General features: G+C 40.0%; 1 protein-coding gene across 2 annotated transcripts in view; it reads right to left on the minus strand.

The window, feature by feature from the left end:
• Positions 1 to 3,455: 3,455 nt before the first annotated feature.
• FAP (fibroblast activation protein alpha) overlaps positions 3,456 to 14,781 on the minus strand; it is a 71,630-nt gene continuing 60,304 nt past the window's right edge. For both annotated transcript variants that reach the window (XM_079924397.1, XM_079924396.1), the window contains 5 exons: positions 7,627 to 7,726; positions 6,486 to 6,550; positions 5,912 to 5,984; positions 5,576 to 5,649; positions 3,456 to 4,194 (listed from right to left, as the gene is read on the minus strand). In XM_079924397.1, the coding sequence (XP_079780523.1) occupies positions 4,093 to 4,194; positions 5,576 to 5,649; positions 5,912 to 5,984; positions 6,486 to 6,550; positions 7,627 to 7,726 (414 nt within the window). In that variant the 3' untranslated portion in view covers positions 3,456 to 4,092. The remainder of the gene's footprint in view (positions 4,195 to 5,575; positions 5,650 to 5,911; positions 5,985 to 6,485; positions 6,551 to 7,626; positions 7,727 to 14,781) is intronic.

Consider the following 14,781-nt stretch of genomic DNA (forward strand, 5'->3'; position numbering starts at 1 on the left):
TTGTTAAGACATTTATTTCAAAAATTCACTTTCTGTAACAATGAGAAAAATTCCTACCCCCAATAAACCATGGCTAGCAAAGATGCTCCTGCCTTTGCTTGTCAATGACCAGTAATTATGAAAGTAGGAACATGAGTTGTCAAACCATGGCAGCATGACCTCAGCTTGATTACCCCTCCCTCTTATGAATGTGATATGGACTCTGTATAACCACAGAGCAAAGGCTGTACCACTGCACCAACGAATATGTGTTAAATCATGTATTGTCAAAGCCACTTTTAAAGTGAGTACAGTAAGTAATGGGGTATTAACTAGAGGCCAATAGAATGAAATCGTACTGCTCTAGCTTGCCAACGACATACCTGTGTGTCAAAAAGAAGTGTCTGTGACCAGCACGCTAGTATTGCATGCCAATAATCTGAGCAGGTGGTCAGTAGAGACTTTTGCCAGGAGCCAGACCTTTTTCCCCATGAATAGCTCGGTAAGGTCCAGGCACTCATTTCTCCCTGAATTAGAAATTATTTCACTTCAGATTGCTAGGGTACCTGTTCATAAAGCCAAGGAAGTGTTTTTAGCAGTTCTTTCACAAGCAGAGAATGACTTACTGTGTTCAGAATTTTTAAATCTGTTTTATTAGATAAACGCAAAATATCTACTTTACTGGATACATCTAAAATATCTGTTAGGTGCCTTCTTTCTTCTTTACAAACAGGATAATTGAAAATGTTGTTTTGGTGGAATCTTCTCAGAAGACCACAAAATCACCGTTTAAATTAGCCCTACTTCATTTCACATTTGCTTATTTTACTGTTGTTTCCCAGAACTGTATTTTTTTTTACAATTAGAACATCTGAATTTTAATTACATTACCATCAAGAAGCTCATTAAAGTCACTTAATTGGCAACATTTCAAAAAAAAACCTTAGCTGGGTTTAATATATTTTAAAGAGTTACTGTCAAAGTATAATTTCACCATTACAAACAGCTTGGCAACAACATTTGCATAAAGATCTGTCAGTTTCTGAAAAATGCTTAAATGTTGGGAAAATCAGATTCGTTAAGTTGCCTTTACTGAAACAGTCTAGAAATGGAGAACCTGTCACATACATTCATCTTTGTAACCCCTGCAGTACCCAGAATACTTCCATGCACAGTATAGGTTCTCAAAAAATGTTTCTTGAAGGAAATAAATCATACATTTTATACTTTGGAGAAGATTTTTTAAAAATTTAAACCTCAATCAAAATTCCCTCATTTGTATTAAATTTAACAAGATACCCATTTTTTTGCTGCTTTTCTCTCATTCACTCTGACAAATATTTGATGATCATTTAGAATTTTGAAACCTTTAAAAATAGCTCTAAGGCCAGCATTGCAGGGTTGACATTTGAGGTTATTTTGAAATGGCATCATTTCTTATGGTTTTCCTCTTACACCTACTAGAATCTCACCCCCAGAGTACTGATGTCATTTGAACTTGCATTGTAGTTACTCACATTCATATCTCATCTTCACAAGCCTTAAGCTCTGCCCACAGATATGCATACTGTTTAACATACATGTCATCTGCGGGGGAGGGTCACCTATAGTACCTGAGTCAGTGACTTGCAATTGCATTTGTTGAATGAATGCGTGAAAATCCCTAGTTTGCGATATGTGAAGGATGATTCTACCCTGCAGCATGAATTAGGATGTTGGGACAACCTCCTCCCCAAATTACATATGAAAGAATAAAATGTGGTAAACAATAGTTATTATTATAATTCACTTCCTACAAATGGAAAAGGTAAGACGTTTAATCATCTCTTTTAATTTCGTATTTTCTACTAAAATCTTTGTACTTTATGTACCTCTTATTTTCCAAGCCAAAAGAAAAATCTAGTAAAGCTGTACAAAATGTGAATGTTAAAAAAAAAATTAAAAAACAACCTTGCCACTCTAGTTGCTGCCTTACTCTGCACTATGTCCTCAAAGCCTTGTCAGGTATACAGACAGTCTCAATAAATGGTTGTTGAATGGATGAATAAGTACATAAACACACACTGATAGTCCTGAGGCGCGCCTGAGGGGTCAGGGGAGGCTGCCTCAACGGTGATGTAGAAAACCCGAGTCTTCCATGTAGACAGAGTCGTTCAATCATTCACTGGTTGGCGAGCTTCTACCATATGCTATGTTCCAAGATATGGTCTGTGAAGATTCCTCTAGGATAGCACCATCGAATAGCACTTTCTGTGATGATGAAAATGTTCTACATAGAATATCTACAATGTTATTTTACAGACCATGGAGAATCCCTGGAGGTTTCTACTTGAGAAAATGACGCAGTTAGATCTGTCTTGTAGAAGTTGCCTCTGTGGCAGTGGGAGCCAAGGCCTGAGGCTGGAAACCACTTCTTGCACATTGATATTAAACACCAGGTTTGCATATTCCACAAAGGCGGAAGATAAGCTGGGGTAACAAGACTTCCTTATTATACAAATAATAATTACAAAATTGCCCTGCTGTCTCCCTTAACAGAGTGTTAGAAAAGGGCTGTTGGCTCGTCTCCCCTTCCTAGCTGGGGAGAGCGAATGGGAAGAAAACCATGCAGAAATCTCTTGGGCTTGCTTCACAGGCTGCTCCTTGTGGAACAGAAAAGGAGAGTAGTAGCTTCCCTCTGACCCTGAGGGCATCAGCAGTTGTATGGATGTGCAGAGGAGGGGCTGTGGCCAGTCCTGCATCTGTGAGGGTATTGCCCGGGCTCCCTGACCTCCACCAAGTACCCTTCCTGACAGGTGAGGTGGGTGGGACTCTGTGGCCCGAATGGGAGCATGATTTCAGAAAGTCATAGGAGAAAGAGTGCTGGACTGAGAAAGGTCTGAAAACTCTAGAAGAGTCTGTGGTGTATGACCTTTGAGGTCCCTGCCTGGACTGGCTCTTCTAGTTATACAGCATGACGGAAGGTGTGAGGGTCTTCTACCTGACACTGGGAAGAATCAAACCAAGGATGGGGAAAAATCATCCAGGGCAATTGAATGCTGGGAACTGCGTCAATGGAAAGTCCTCTCGGCAGCGGCTTCATAATACTTTCAGCATTCATTTAAGACATCTTCTGGTGATCTGTTGTGGATCTTTTTAATTCCGTGGCCATCACAGAGATGGCGTACTGCCTGTGTTTCTAATTGATGGGGACAGTTGTTGACAGAGCATTGCCTTTGGGATTGCTGGCATTATGGCTCTTTTTTTTTGTTTCTTTTCCAAAATAAACCCTGTAACATAGAACTAAAACCCCAGAATAAGCTCCAGATGTAACATTTTCCTTCTCCAGCTGTTGAAGTCCATTTTATCTGATTTTTTGTTTTATTTAGTTTGGTGTGGCTTAGCAATCAGAAAACAGTTAACCATTACTCATTCTAAAAAGGGATCCAAAATAGGAACATTTCCAAATTTGAAGCATTTCTTAAAAGGAGCCTGGATCCAAAATTCTGACTTTATCTTTATCAGATGCTTTTGGCAATGTTGAAGAAATCTTCTGGGAGAAATTTAATAAACATTTCTTGGAGGGACAGCACAGAGTGCAAACGTCAGGGTGCCTCTACAAAATGTATTGCCAACCTGATTTCTGAACAATGCTTTCGCACACTCTGAGCTGTGTGTTCCAGCATTTGGAGTTCTAATTACAAAAATCCAAAACTGCTTCTAGATTCTTCTCCTTCGTGACCACCCTAATATTATTCAAGCACTTGCCTAACATAAGCATTTCTTTCTATGATAGAAACGGGAACCTGAAATTAATGCACACTGAGAAAATCATAGCATTTTAACTTCTGACTTTATTCTTTTTCCCCTCAAACGAACAGGTGATAAAACACTGTCTGTGTCCAAAGCAAAAGGTATGGCCTCCTCTTCTCTTCTTTCACAGAGTGCCAGAAAATGTAAACAATATTTAGGTTGAACTTCTGAGTCCTCTGAATTTTCTGTCAGCCTTCAGAACAACATTCGTTTGTTTGTTTACACCAACATTTAACAGCATAAAGAGTAAAACAAGCAAACAGTCTGAGGCATTTATAGGAAGTGTTCAGATTGTGATACAGTCTTGTATCTGCATCGTTTTTACTCTGACAAAGAAAAACATTGCTTTAGGAAGTGGGTCATGTGGGTGTATAAGTGCTTCGTGGACAGGCCGGATATGCCATGGTTCTGGTCTGAGTACCACTGAAACACAAAGGGAAGAAACCTGTTTTATTCCTGCAGACACACAATGCATCCAGCTTTGGCTTTTTGTCCTCTCAGGACCTGATAATTTTTCTAATATTATGGCTGGAAGTCTACCTCAGAACACTTGCATAAATAAAATAGGTTACAGGTAAACATTTAGAACAGGAAGATTTAAAGCCTTTTTATTAACCTTCACTACTGTTTCATATTTTTCAAACTTCTATTTTGAGATCTCGGTGGCTGAACTTCCACGGCGGCCAGCATCCTGGGTTCCAGAGCTGGGGCGTTAGGTCCGTTACTTTGCTTCTCTGGAGCTTGGTTTCCTCATTTGAAAAATGAGGGGGTTGGATTTGATTTTCTCTAAGGCTCTTTCTAGCTCAAAAATTCCATGAATCTAATTCCTATCTGTTGCAGAAAATTCACAATACATGTAACTGTAAACACCCTCCATAGGAGATGGTATTACAAATTGAAACTTTATTGCTGGAGAGTTGCCGGTAAGATTATTGCTTTCACTGAATAAGGTGGCTAGTGGTTATTGATGTAATGCTATGTACTTATGAGTTGAATTTACTTTAGGAGTCACAACTTCAAAAACGGGTGAATGGGGTAAAAAAAAGATCAGAAAAATCCCACCTCACCCTCTTTAAATTATTTTAAGAAACCAAATTTCCAAAAGATGGGGGTTTCCTTTTGTAGGTGCTTGGGCAACATAAGCAAGTGAGGGAGAATTTATGTTCCCTGAAGAGGGGGAACAATAGCCACCAGGGATTGTGTCCCTTGCTTTGGCTTTTGCCTTATTTTCCTCTCTGTTTCCATTTCCCATTCTTCATGCAACCGGATTTCACAGCTAGCTCATTTATTCATTTACTCAGTAAAAGTATGACCTTCTGTGATGGGCCGACCACACGCCAGGCACTGAGAACACAGAGCTGGAAGGATTCTCTAACTCTGTGGAACCACCTGATTTCAGGGAGCCTCTGAGGTCTCATAACATTCTGCGATTGCTTCTTACTGAATAAACAGAATCTTCTAGCTTCTTTGAGGCTCTCAGATTTTACAGGGACTCTAAGCACATAGCTACACTTAATACGTAGGACCACAGAACTATTGGATGTTTGAGCTAGAAGATCCTCTAAGCTTGTGGATGCCTTTATTTTATATATGACTCAGCTGGGATCAACAGAGGTGACGTGGTTTGACTAGTGTCCTTCAGGGAGTTCATGAAAAATCCAAGAGTCATTTGCTAATGTTCTGTCTATTCTACCTTAACAGCCTCCTTGTCAGGTTTTAGTGTTTAAAAAAAAAAAAAAAGAAGCGTCCTCCTTTTAGCTTAGGGGTCTAAGGCCATGAACATGAGTGAAACAAAATTATGTACCATTGCCTGGAAATCCACTTGTGCATTAACCAGAGCTTTAGCAATCTGTGCTGAGTTTTGAAAGTGCACATTATCTGCAACAAAGAGAGAGAGTTAAAGTGCTGTTAAATACCAGAAAGCACAGAGTGACAATGTACCGCCTGGAAATGAACACCAACAATTATCTAGTCATGCAGTTGACATTGTCAGCAGTGAGTAATCACACTCGCTTATGGAAATGTCCCTGACTCTTAGGTATTGACCCTGAGCACAGGCATAGGAGGATGCTTAATGTTTCTTAAACAAAGTGATGCTGGCTCAGTATTTTTATGTGTAAGAGTCTTGCTTAAACCTCACCATCTGCTGTTCCGTGGATGAGAAGATAGTCTACATTTCTGAAATATTCTGCTCTTGCCATCACAGTTGAATTCTGGAAAAGGGGAAAAATTAACATTTTAGTTGCTGCAAGTTCTAATAGAAAACTAGCTAAATCATTGTGCAATGGACTTAGCACCAATACTGAAATTATGTATTGCTTTGGTTGATAAATATTTAAGAGTCAGAGCAACACATTTTCATCATCATTTGCATTACTTCCATCTGATTCTTAGTTTGAAAAACTGAAAGTTTATGTGTCATATGTTACATATGAGTGAGACCTTAGGCATAAATGATGCCCGCTCAAGCTGTGTAGGAGTAGGGGCTGGGGAGGGGGATGAAGAAAAGGGAAGTTAGGGAAGGAGGATGGGGAAAGAAAAAATAGAATCCAAAAGGAGTCAATTCCTTTTTAATGAGGTGTTTTGCAGCTGACAAAAGATCATCATACTTGCTTTGGGGACCCAGCAAAACTGTAAACTCTGAATGACTGCTTTCCAATTATTTAGCACATTTGAAATAAATTAATGACCTAAATCAAACAGAAAATGCTTACTTTATAATGCTCGAGATTATCATCCTTTGTTGGGAGGCCCATGAATCGCTCTGTGTAGATAGATGCTGTAAAACATATGAGTATATGAGTGTGTTGTTTGCATGTGATATGTGTCATTTCATTAACCAACCAGAACCCCCCACCCCCGAGTTTGATAACTGCTCATCAATCTCCCAGGTGGAGCTGCCGAGGAAGGTTCTTGCTGCCCTTTACTGTAACGCTCCACCCAAGTCATTGGCTCTGCAAGTTGCCTCAGTAGGGCTGGAGAAGCAATGCAGGAGAAGACTGTGGAAACAGGAGCAGCTAACGATAGAAAGGGCTGCTCTTAAACTTTTTCACTTCTACCCAAAGTTCTTCAGTGGGGGGAATGTTGAGCTAGGAATGACCTCATTATATTTTAAAAGAAATCACAAATGCAGCCACCTCTTGTACCTTTATTGGTGTCTTAATTAATTTGGGATAGAACTTTGTCCCCCAAGTCCTCCCCCAAAACACACACACACACACACACACACACACACACACACACACGTTTTTCTCTGAATGGAGATTTCCTACAAGTCACAATTGTCTCATTTCCACCACAACACAGGGAAGAGGATCTGATGAAAGCTAATTTTCGTGCATTTATTAGAGTTATTTCCAAATAATCATCCTGCATTGATGTTGATCATAAAAATAGGCACACACGGAAGGTGTACTTCTTGAACAAATTTTTGTTTCTTTGATTTCTAGAGCAATGTAACAGGCAGCTGCAAACGGTGGCATGGCGGTGATTTGCTTGGTCACGTCCTGACTTTCCCTAAGATGTGCTTAAAAACTAGTTCAGCTGCACCTGTGTGTGTCTGTGAAAACAGGGTTAAGTCTGATTTTAAAGATTTGGTTCATCAGGGGGCACATGGTTTCTGGAAGAGAATAACTTACGTTGGGTTTTGGAAGAGTCCTTCCTCGTCTTAAAATTGCTGCGATTATTGCAACATGATTATAATGAATCATATAAACAATCTCATTTATAGATTATATTTTTCCCAGTGATGCTGGGGTGAATTTTACTGCATAATTTGTTTTCCTAGCAACCTTAAATATAGAGTAATTATGTGTTAAATGTTTTCGTAGCAACATTTATGCAATGTTTCCATACCGTAATATTCCCAGCTGGAGACTGGAGCCACTGCGATTCCACATTTGAAAAGACCACTTCCTGAAGCAAGGGCCAGCGATGAAACATACCCTCCGTAGGACTATAGAGACATTGTTACAAGTCAGTCCCAGATTGACTCTTATAAACTCTCTAAGGTATTTGTATAGCAATTCTACTCACAATAAGTGCTGGTGGGAGCTGGGGAATACGGATAGGGTAGATAAATGTCTATCTTGAACTCTTGGTAGAAAACTCCACCAGACATGACAACAATTTCAGCTTAGTCAATTACAAATACTTGGTGTGCTGATCCAAACATGGTGTGGGCAGTTTAAGAGATACTATAATTGCAATTTTTCTGCAAAATTCTTTTTTTCCCCCCTTTATGTTTTTCCAACCAGGACCTTGCTATGGCAAAAACAGGATTTTTACTTTAAAAAAATACACAAAAAAGAAGATCATTCCCCAAAAGTAAAAGCAAGATACTTCCCACAACGTGCAAAAAACTCCTGTGAGGCAGCACTTATATCTGTATATTTACTCATTTATTTTCATAACAGAACAGCAAGGAGAGGACTCAAGAACCTTTTGAGTAGTCTAAGACACGGCCAGAGTCTGTGTATAAGGTAGTGTTACGTATTCTGTTTTGAGGATTTCTGGCATAGCAGCGCAAAGGAGGAAAAGCCACTGGTGTCTTAAAAAATCTTACATGCCCCCCTCCCCAACTTAATGGAAAAATGAAGTAATACAAAAGGGGATACAAATTGCAGAGTCTGGAGTAGGTTTAGCACTCATCAATTTTCTTCCCCAGGGAATTGGTAGGTGATTCAGAAATGTGACCCTCATAACAGAAGGAGATGCGTGCCTGTGTCACTTGAAAATTTGAACCTTTTCCTAAAAATGAAGAAATGAACAGAGTGTCACAGTAAAGCTCATCTCTCCCTGGAAGGCAAATTTTGTCTGTATTAACCTGCTGGGAGAGAGATGCTTCCTCTAGGAGCATGGTCTATGTTCTGGGACATAGACCCTCCTCCCCCCTCCCCTCTCCCCGCCACCCCAAATGTGTGCGCTAGATTAGGAAGTGACTCTCAGGGCTTATTCTTGCCCCAACACAGGAACATCCTTACAAATCAAAAGAGGACAGTGTGACTCTCTAACTAAGGGTGTGCCTTGCTTTGAGGACTTTATTGCCACAAACTTCTGGGAATCATTTGCCCTCCGGTCTGGAGAGATCCTATCATCCTTTGCTACAGAAAAGTCAGTCTTGAGAGAGGGTGAAAGAGAGAGTGGGAGTGAGAGCCCTACAGAGCAAGGGAGAGACAGGAGACAGATGTGGTGAAATCAGGCAGCAGGTCAGTGGCCTGGGTCTGGTCTTAATCCGTGAAATACATGGCCTGAGGGAATAAACTAAACCATCTTGCTGAATTCAATTGTTAGAGAAAGAATGCTAACTAACTAGTTTACAGTCTTATGTTTCCAACTCTGGGGAATCTTATTGAGGACCCTTGGCTACAAAACACAGACTAAAAGTGGCAGCTCCAATTATACCGTGGCCTCCTTTCATTATACTTGGAGGAGAACTAAAATGTGTTTTAATAGAGGAAAAATATATTTTAAAATAGAAGGAACATGTGGGTTTAAAAATCATTTTGATAAGTGAAAATTCTCTATCAGGATCAAACTTTCACTTAAAACATAAGAATAATCTGTTTTGATCAGCAGGTTAGTAACAACTATTACTGAAACAAAAGATTTCTTCTTCCTTCTTAATTTTTGGTTTAAATGAAAGTAGAGTAAGCCTGAGTCCTTTAGAAATATGATTACTGTTTATGGTTTTATTGGAAAAGTGTGATCACTGCAAATTATAATACTGGGTTCTGCTTCTCCCCTCCTATGCCCCAGAACAGAAAATAGCATGGAGTGACATTTGAAATTAAAGCATTTGCATATAGTAAAAACGGTTTTGAACATTTCTGTCCAAAATCTTAGGAATTATAAAAATATTAACTTGTATCTATTCAGTGATTAGATAATAGGGCAGTATGTAAATAAAATTGTCATGCTTTCAACATGAATACAAATTGCCTCTAGGAATTTGTAAAAGCAAACGAGTGTAGCAGCAGCACAATAAAAGAAGGTGTACTTGAAATTCTCAGGCAGCTTAGAAAAGCTGTTTCTATTGTAGAAAAAAAGAGGAAAAAAACCACCCGAGCTGACTTTTTTCTGCTCTCCCATGGGTGGGGCTCCAAGGCAGAGTGGGTGGCTGCAGAAAGAAAAGAACCCACGGAGCAGATTGGCCATGAGAATTCTAGAATTTTGTCCTTTGCACTTAGATGCCTTGCCATTTTGTTTAAATGAAGGATATCTTTAAAAACATTCTTAGAAGGGCACAGAATTTTGAGGGATTTATGGAATAGTACTCTGATGGGAGCTATAATGCAGATTGGAACATTTCACCTACAGACAATAATAATAACTAGCTAATGTTTGTATGGACAAGGTCATTGCAACAGTCTTTGTGGTCCCACAGGCTCTGTGTCCTTTCTCTCCCCCCTCCCACCTCCTCTGGCTCACTGGCTCTCTTGATGTTCTTTTTTTTTTTTTTTGCGGTACGCGGGCCTCTCACTGTTGTGGCCTCTCCCGTTGCGGAGCACAGGCTCCGGACGCGCAGGCTCAGCGGCCATGGCTCACGGGCCCAGCCGCTCCGCGGCACGTGGGATCTTCCCGGACTGGGGCACGAACCCGTGTCTCCTGCATCGGCAGGCGGACTCTCAACCACTGCGCCACCAGGGAAGCCCTCTTGTTCTTTGAACTCTCCAAGCGTGATCTAGCCCCAGGACTTCTGCAAGTGCTGCCACCCTCTGCCTGGAATCCTCTATCCCCAGAAATTGGCATGGTTCACTCCCTCCCATTTGAAGTCTTAACTCAAAAAAAAAAAAAAAAGTCTCACCTGTCCTTCTAATCTAAAATTGCACCAATCCTGTATGATGCTCCTTGCTCCTTTCTTGCTTGGTTTTGCTTTTCTCCATCGCACTGATCATTGTTTAACATCCTGTATATGTTACTTATTTATCTTGCTTATTGCCTTTCTCCCCAACCATTCCCAACTCGATAAAGGTAGAGATTTTTGTCTGTCTGGTTAATGAATGTCTCCCTAGCACTGACAATACAATCTGAAACACAGTGGGAATAGAATAAATATTTGTTTAATATATGACTTTCCTATTAACTCATCTAACTCTCACACTGACTTGATGAGGAAATTATTGTTGCATTTCGTGATGAGGAAACTGAGGCTCAGAATAAATTTAGAGTAAGCGGTGGAGTTGAGACTCAACTGCAGGATGCCTGACGACAAGCCACTTCCTCTATAGCCCTACATTAGGGCAACCTCTTTGGGAAGTTTTAAGTTCAGAGTCTAACATAGTTTCATTAGAGGTGCATTTGTCCTACTTTTACATCGTTGATCACACATAGCAATTCAAATTGCTTATAATTAGTCACTGGAAGAGAAGGGAGCTAAGATTAAATCACGAACTAATGCTTATTCAACACCACCTGGCTAGGTCTATATTAACAAAGCAAAGCCCATAAATGAGGTTTTTATTCTAATAATTTAGGCAAAACCCCTGCTGCTCTTCAATTGTCAGAATAATTGCTTCAATTTTTCTTCATATAAATTAGGGTTGTTCAACCTCAGCACTATTGACTTTTTGGGTTGGAGAATTCTTTTTTGTTGGGTGCTGTCCTTTGCATTGTGGGATATTTAACAGCATCTCTGACCTCTACCCACTAGACGCTAGTAGCACTCCCCTAGTTCTGACAACCAACGACGTCTCCAGACATTGCCAAATGTCCCCTAAGGGACAAAATTGCCCAGGTCAGAACGGCTGTCATAACAGACACTTCCTAGGCATAATGCTGTGTGCACAGTGGATGTCTAAGAGGAAGCTAAAAAACAGGCTACTGGACTTTAATTTGGTGCCAGAAAAATGAAAGTGTAAGATAAAAAGATAAAAATGCCTTCTCTCCCCTTCTTAATCTGGATAATGGAGGGAAATGTAAGATTTGCAGCTTATTGACCAATTGACCAAAGAAAAAAATTGCGTGGCTAGTTTTAGAGTATTTCTCAGACCACTAAGGTAGCTAATACTTCGTAGAAACAGGTACTTATGGAACACAGTGATAGCTAAACAAACCCACATGGTCATTCTCAACGTCCTTCTCTTTCCCTTCTCCAATTTCCCATAGGTCTCTGCTTATTATACTATAAAAGAGCACTCAGAGCTATGACCTATTCCTGTCCCCTTCTTGACTGCCTAAATTCAGGCCCTTGGTATTTGTTGCCCGTATTACTGCTCTCTTAGCCCTTTGGACCACTCTCTCCCCCAACATCAGGCTGCTCTTCATTCTGCAGCCAAGAGTATCTTTCTAAGACTCCAATTCCACTTCCTACTGACTTCAAGACCACTTTAAAAGAGGCACCCATGGAATCAAATACTTTTTGGTAATACTGTATTAAACAAAATTTAACAGGATTCTTTACTATAGGGGCTATATACACTATTATATAGACTTCATAGTTTACCAAACTATTAGACCAGAGAACATTTCCCCCAAATTTCCTGATACTAACATGACACCTTTGGGGGAACATTGACTTACAGGATTAAACTCATTTTAAACAGCATCATAGATATGTGAGATGGACAATATTGCGCTAAATATTTGAGAAACAAAGTTGAAGAAAGACAAAGTCCATTCCTTGATTCTTGTGAGAGCAAGCAATGCACAAACAAGATAAAGCATGGCAGTTCCTATAAAAGTAGTATAAAGAGCTACTGGAGCACAAAAATTCATATCTGAGTTGGGTCTTAAAGAACAAGTAGGAATTTTGTGTTTTGGAGAGAGGAAGACATGGGGAATGGGAGAAGAGGATGGGCATTGCCGGTGTAGGGAACAGGACTGATCAACACATGGGAAAAAGGAAGCACAGACATAAAACAAATTATTCATAAAGAGTGGGGAGGGCTTCCCTGGTGGCACAGTGGTTGAGAGTCCGCCTGCCGATGCAGGGGACATGGGTTCGTGCCCCAGTCCGGGAAGATCCCACGTGTCGTGGAGCGGCTGGGCCCGTGAGCCATGGCCGCTGAGCCTGTGAGTCCGGAGTCTGTGCTCCGCAACGGGAGAGGCCACAACAGTGAGGGGCCCACGTACCGCAAAAAAAAAAAAAAAAAAAAAAGAGTGGGGAGAAGTGGAGGGAGAGAGACTAGAAAAGTACGATGCAACCAGATTGCCAAGGGCCTTGCATGCAAGGAAATGTGTTTGGGCACTAGGCTGAGGTCAACATGTAGCCCTAGAAAATATGTAAGCAAAAAGGCAACATGGCAAGAATTGTGTTTTGGAACAATAACTTCATTAGCAACATTGGAGTTTGTGAGACCAAAGCAAGGAGGCTAGTTAAGAAGTACTGGAATAGTTAAACCTGTACCACCCAATCTATGGTCAATGTAAGTGGACCCTCAGACTCCACACTGGAGTACTGGTCAGGGGGGTTGCCTGGAAACTGTTTTAACACGTTCTCCAGGTGATGCTTATGCAAGCTAAATTTTGAGGAGCTCTGATTCAGATTACATATAAAGAAACTTGAACTAAAGCAATGTCAGTGGGGATGATGAGAATAGACTCAAATGTTTGAAGGCAGAATTGATCGAATTTACTAATCAACAGAGTATTGGAGTCAGGGAGCAGGGGAAGCTGAAAATAGCTCTGAACTTACTAATTTGGATGACTAGGTGTGTGGTGAGGTCCTTATTAAAGATGAAGACTTGTTTTAAAGTAGACTGTAATACGTGTAACTTGGGCAAGTTAAGCTTGAGGCCTCTGTAAGACATTTGGGAAATATGATCAGTAGCCATTTGAAATGTGGAGCTCAGAAGAGAGAGGAGGGGGCTGGTGGCAGGCATCTGGCAGTCATCATCATCTTTGAAACCACATGGGTTTCCCCAAGGAAGTGAAGAACAAGAATGAAGACCAGACCCAGAAAAACACTGACATTTAAGGAATGGAGTGTAATGATCACAGAAACATAGAAAAATAAGAAGAGAAACATGTTACAGAGCCATGGATAAAGCTCACTCTCCTTCATGTGATGAGTGGGTTTTTTAAATCATCCCACACACATGGTTCTCTACCAAACCACTTATACCTAGAATGTTCTAGAAGTGAAGTTAAAAGGTGGCTTTCAGTTATTTCAAAGACTGAAGTAAAAGCAAAGTGAAACTCTAAGAGAAATGTTAATATTATACGTAAGTGTTCAGCTTGAAATGTGAATCTTTCAAGGATTTACTTTAGGAAATTTCATAAAAATGGATGGTAAGAAAGGTCTTATCTGAAATATTTCACTATAAAAATATTTCATTTATTTCCACCCATTTGAATTCCATTCTGTTTAGATACTTAACATTTGATAGTTTTAAGAAGGACCAAATGGCTTGAAGTAACAACTTTCCACAAATTCATAACAGCTCTTCATCTGGTCACTGAGCTGAGAGATGAGTGGAATCCTGCAGATTCCCTTCAATATTGGGTTTCATTCCCTCCATCTTGTGCAGGCCGCGCTCCGAGAAAACAGCCAAGAAAAACAACCCAAGCACAAATGGCTGCAAATTGACTTGCAAATGTACAAACTCAGACCAAAAAGTGAAACAGGAAATCTTCTTTGAAGGGTAATTATCATAATTTATAATGGGCAAATCTAAACTCTTTCCCATATTTCTCTAAACTTTCCAGTGACTTCATTGCCCATGACTGATAAATGTTGCCACTTCCTTTTAATGTGTTTAAAAAAACCTGTGTAGCTCTTCAAACGTGGGAAATTATCTCCAAGATCTATAACTAGTAATAAATAATTATTTCTCTCCAGTTAGCACAGATTAACGTTAGGTCTGGTAAAAGAATTTGATTGCAAGAAAAAAAAAAAGAATCAAAACAGCCAAGATATATAATTTCAAACTTTATCTTAGCTTTTCATGAAAACGAAATGATGACATATAAAAGAAAAGGAATATATTAACCCTAAAATAACAAAGGAAATTAAAGTTCTGATGAATATGGTTCAGTTCAGTATACTCTAATACCAGAAATTAAGTGAAA

Source organism: Stenella coeruleoalba (assembly GCF_951394435.1).
Source record: "Stenella coeruleoalba genome assembly, chromosome: 6".
Taxonomy (NCBI): Eukaryota; Metazoa; Chordata; class Mammalia; order Artiodactyla; family Delphinidae; genus Stenella; species Stenella coeruleoalba.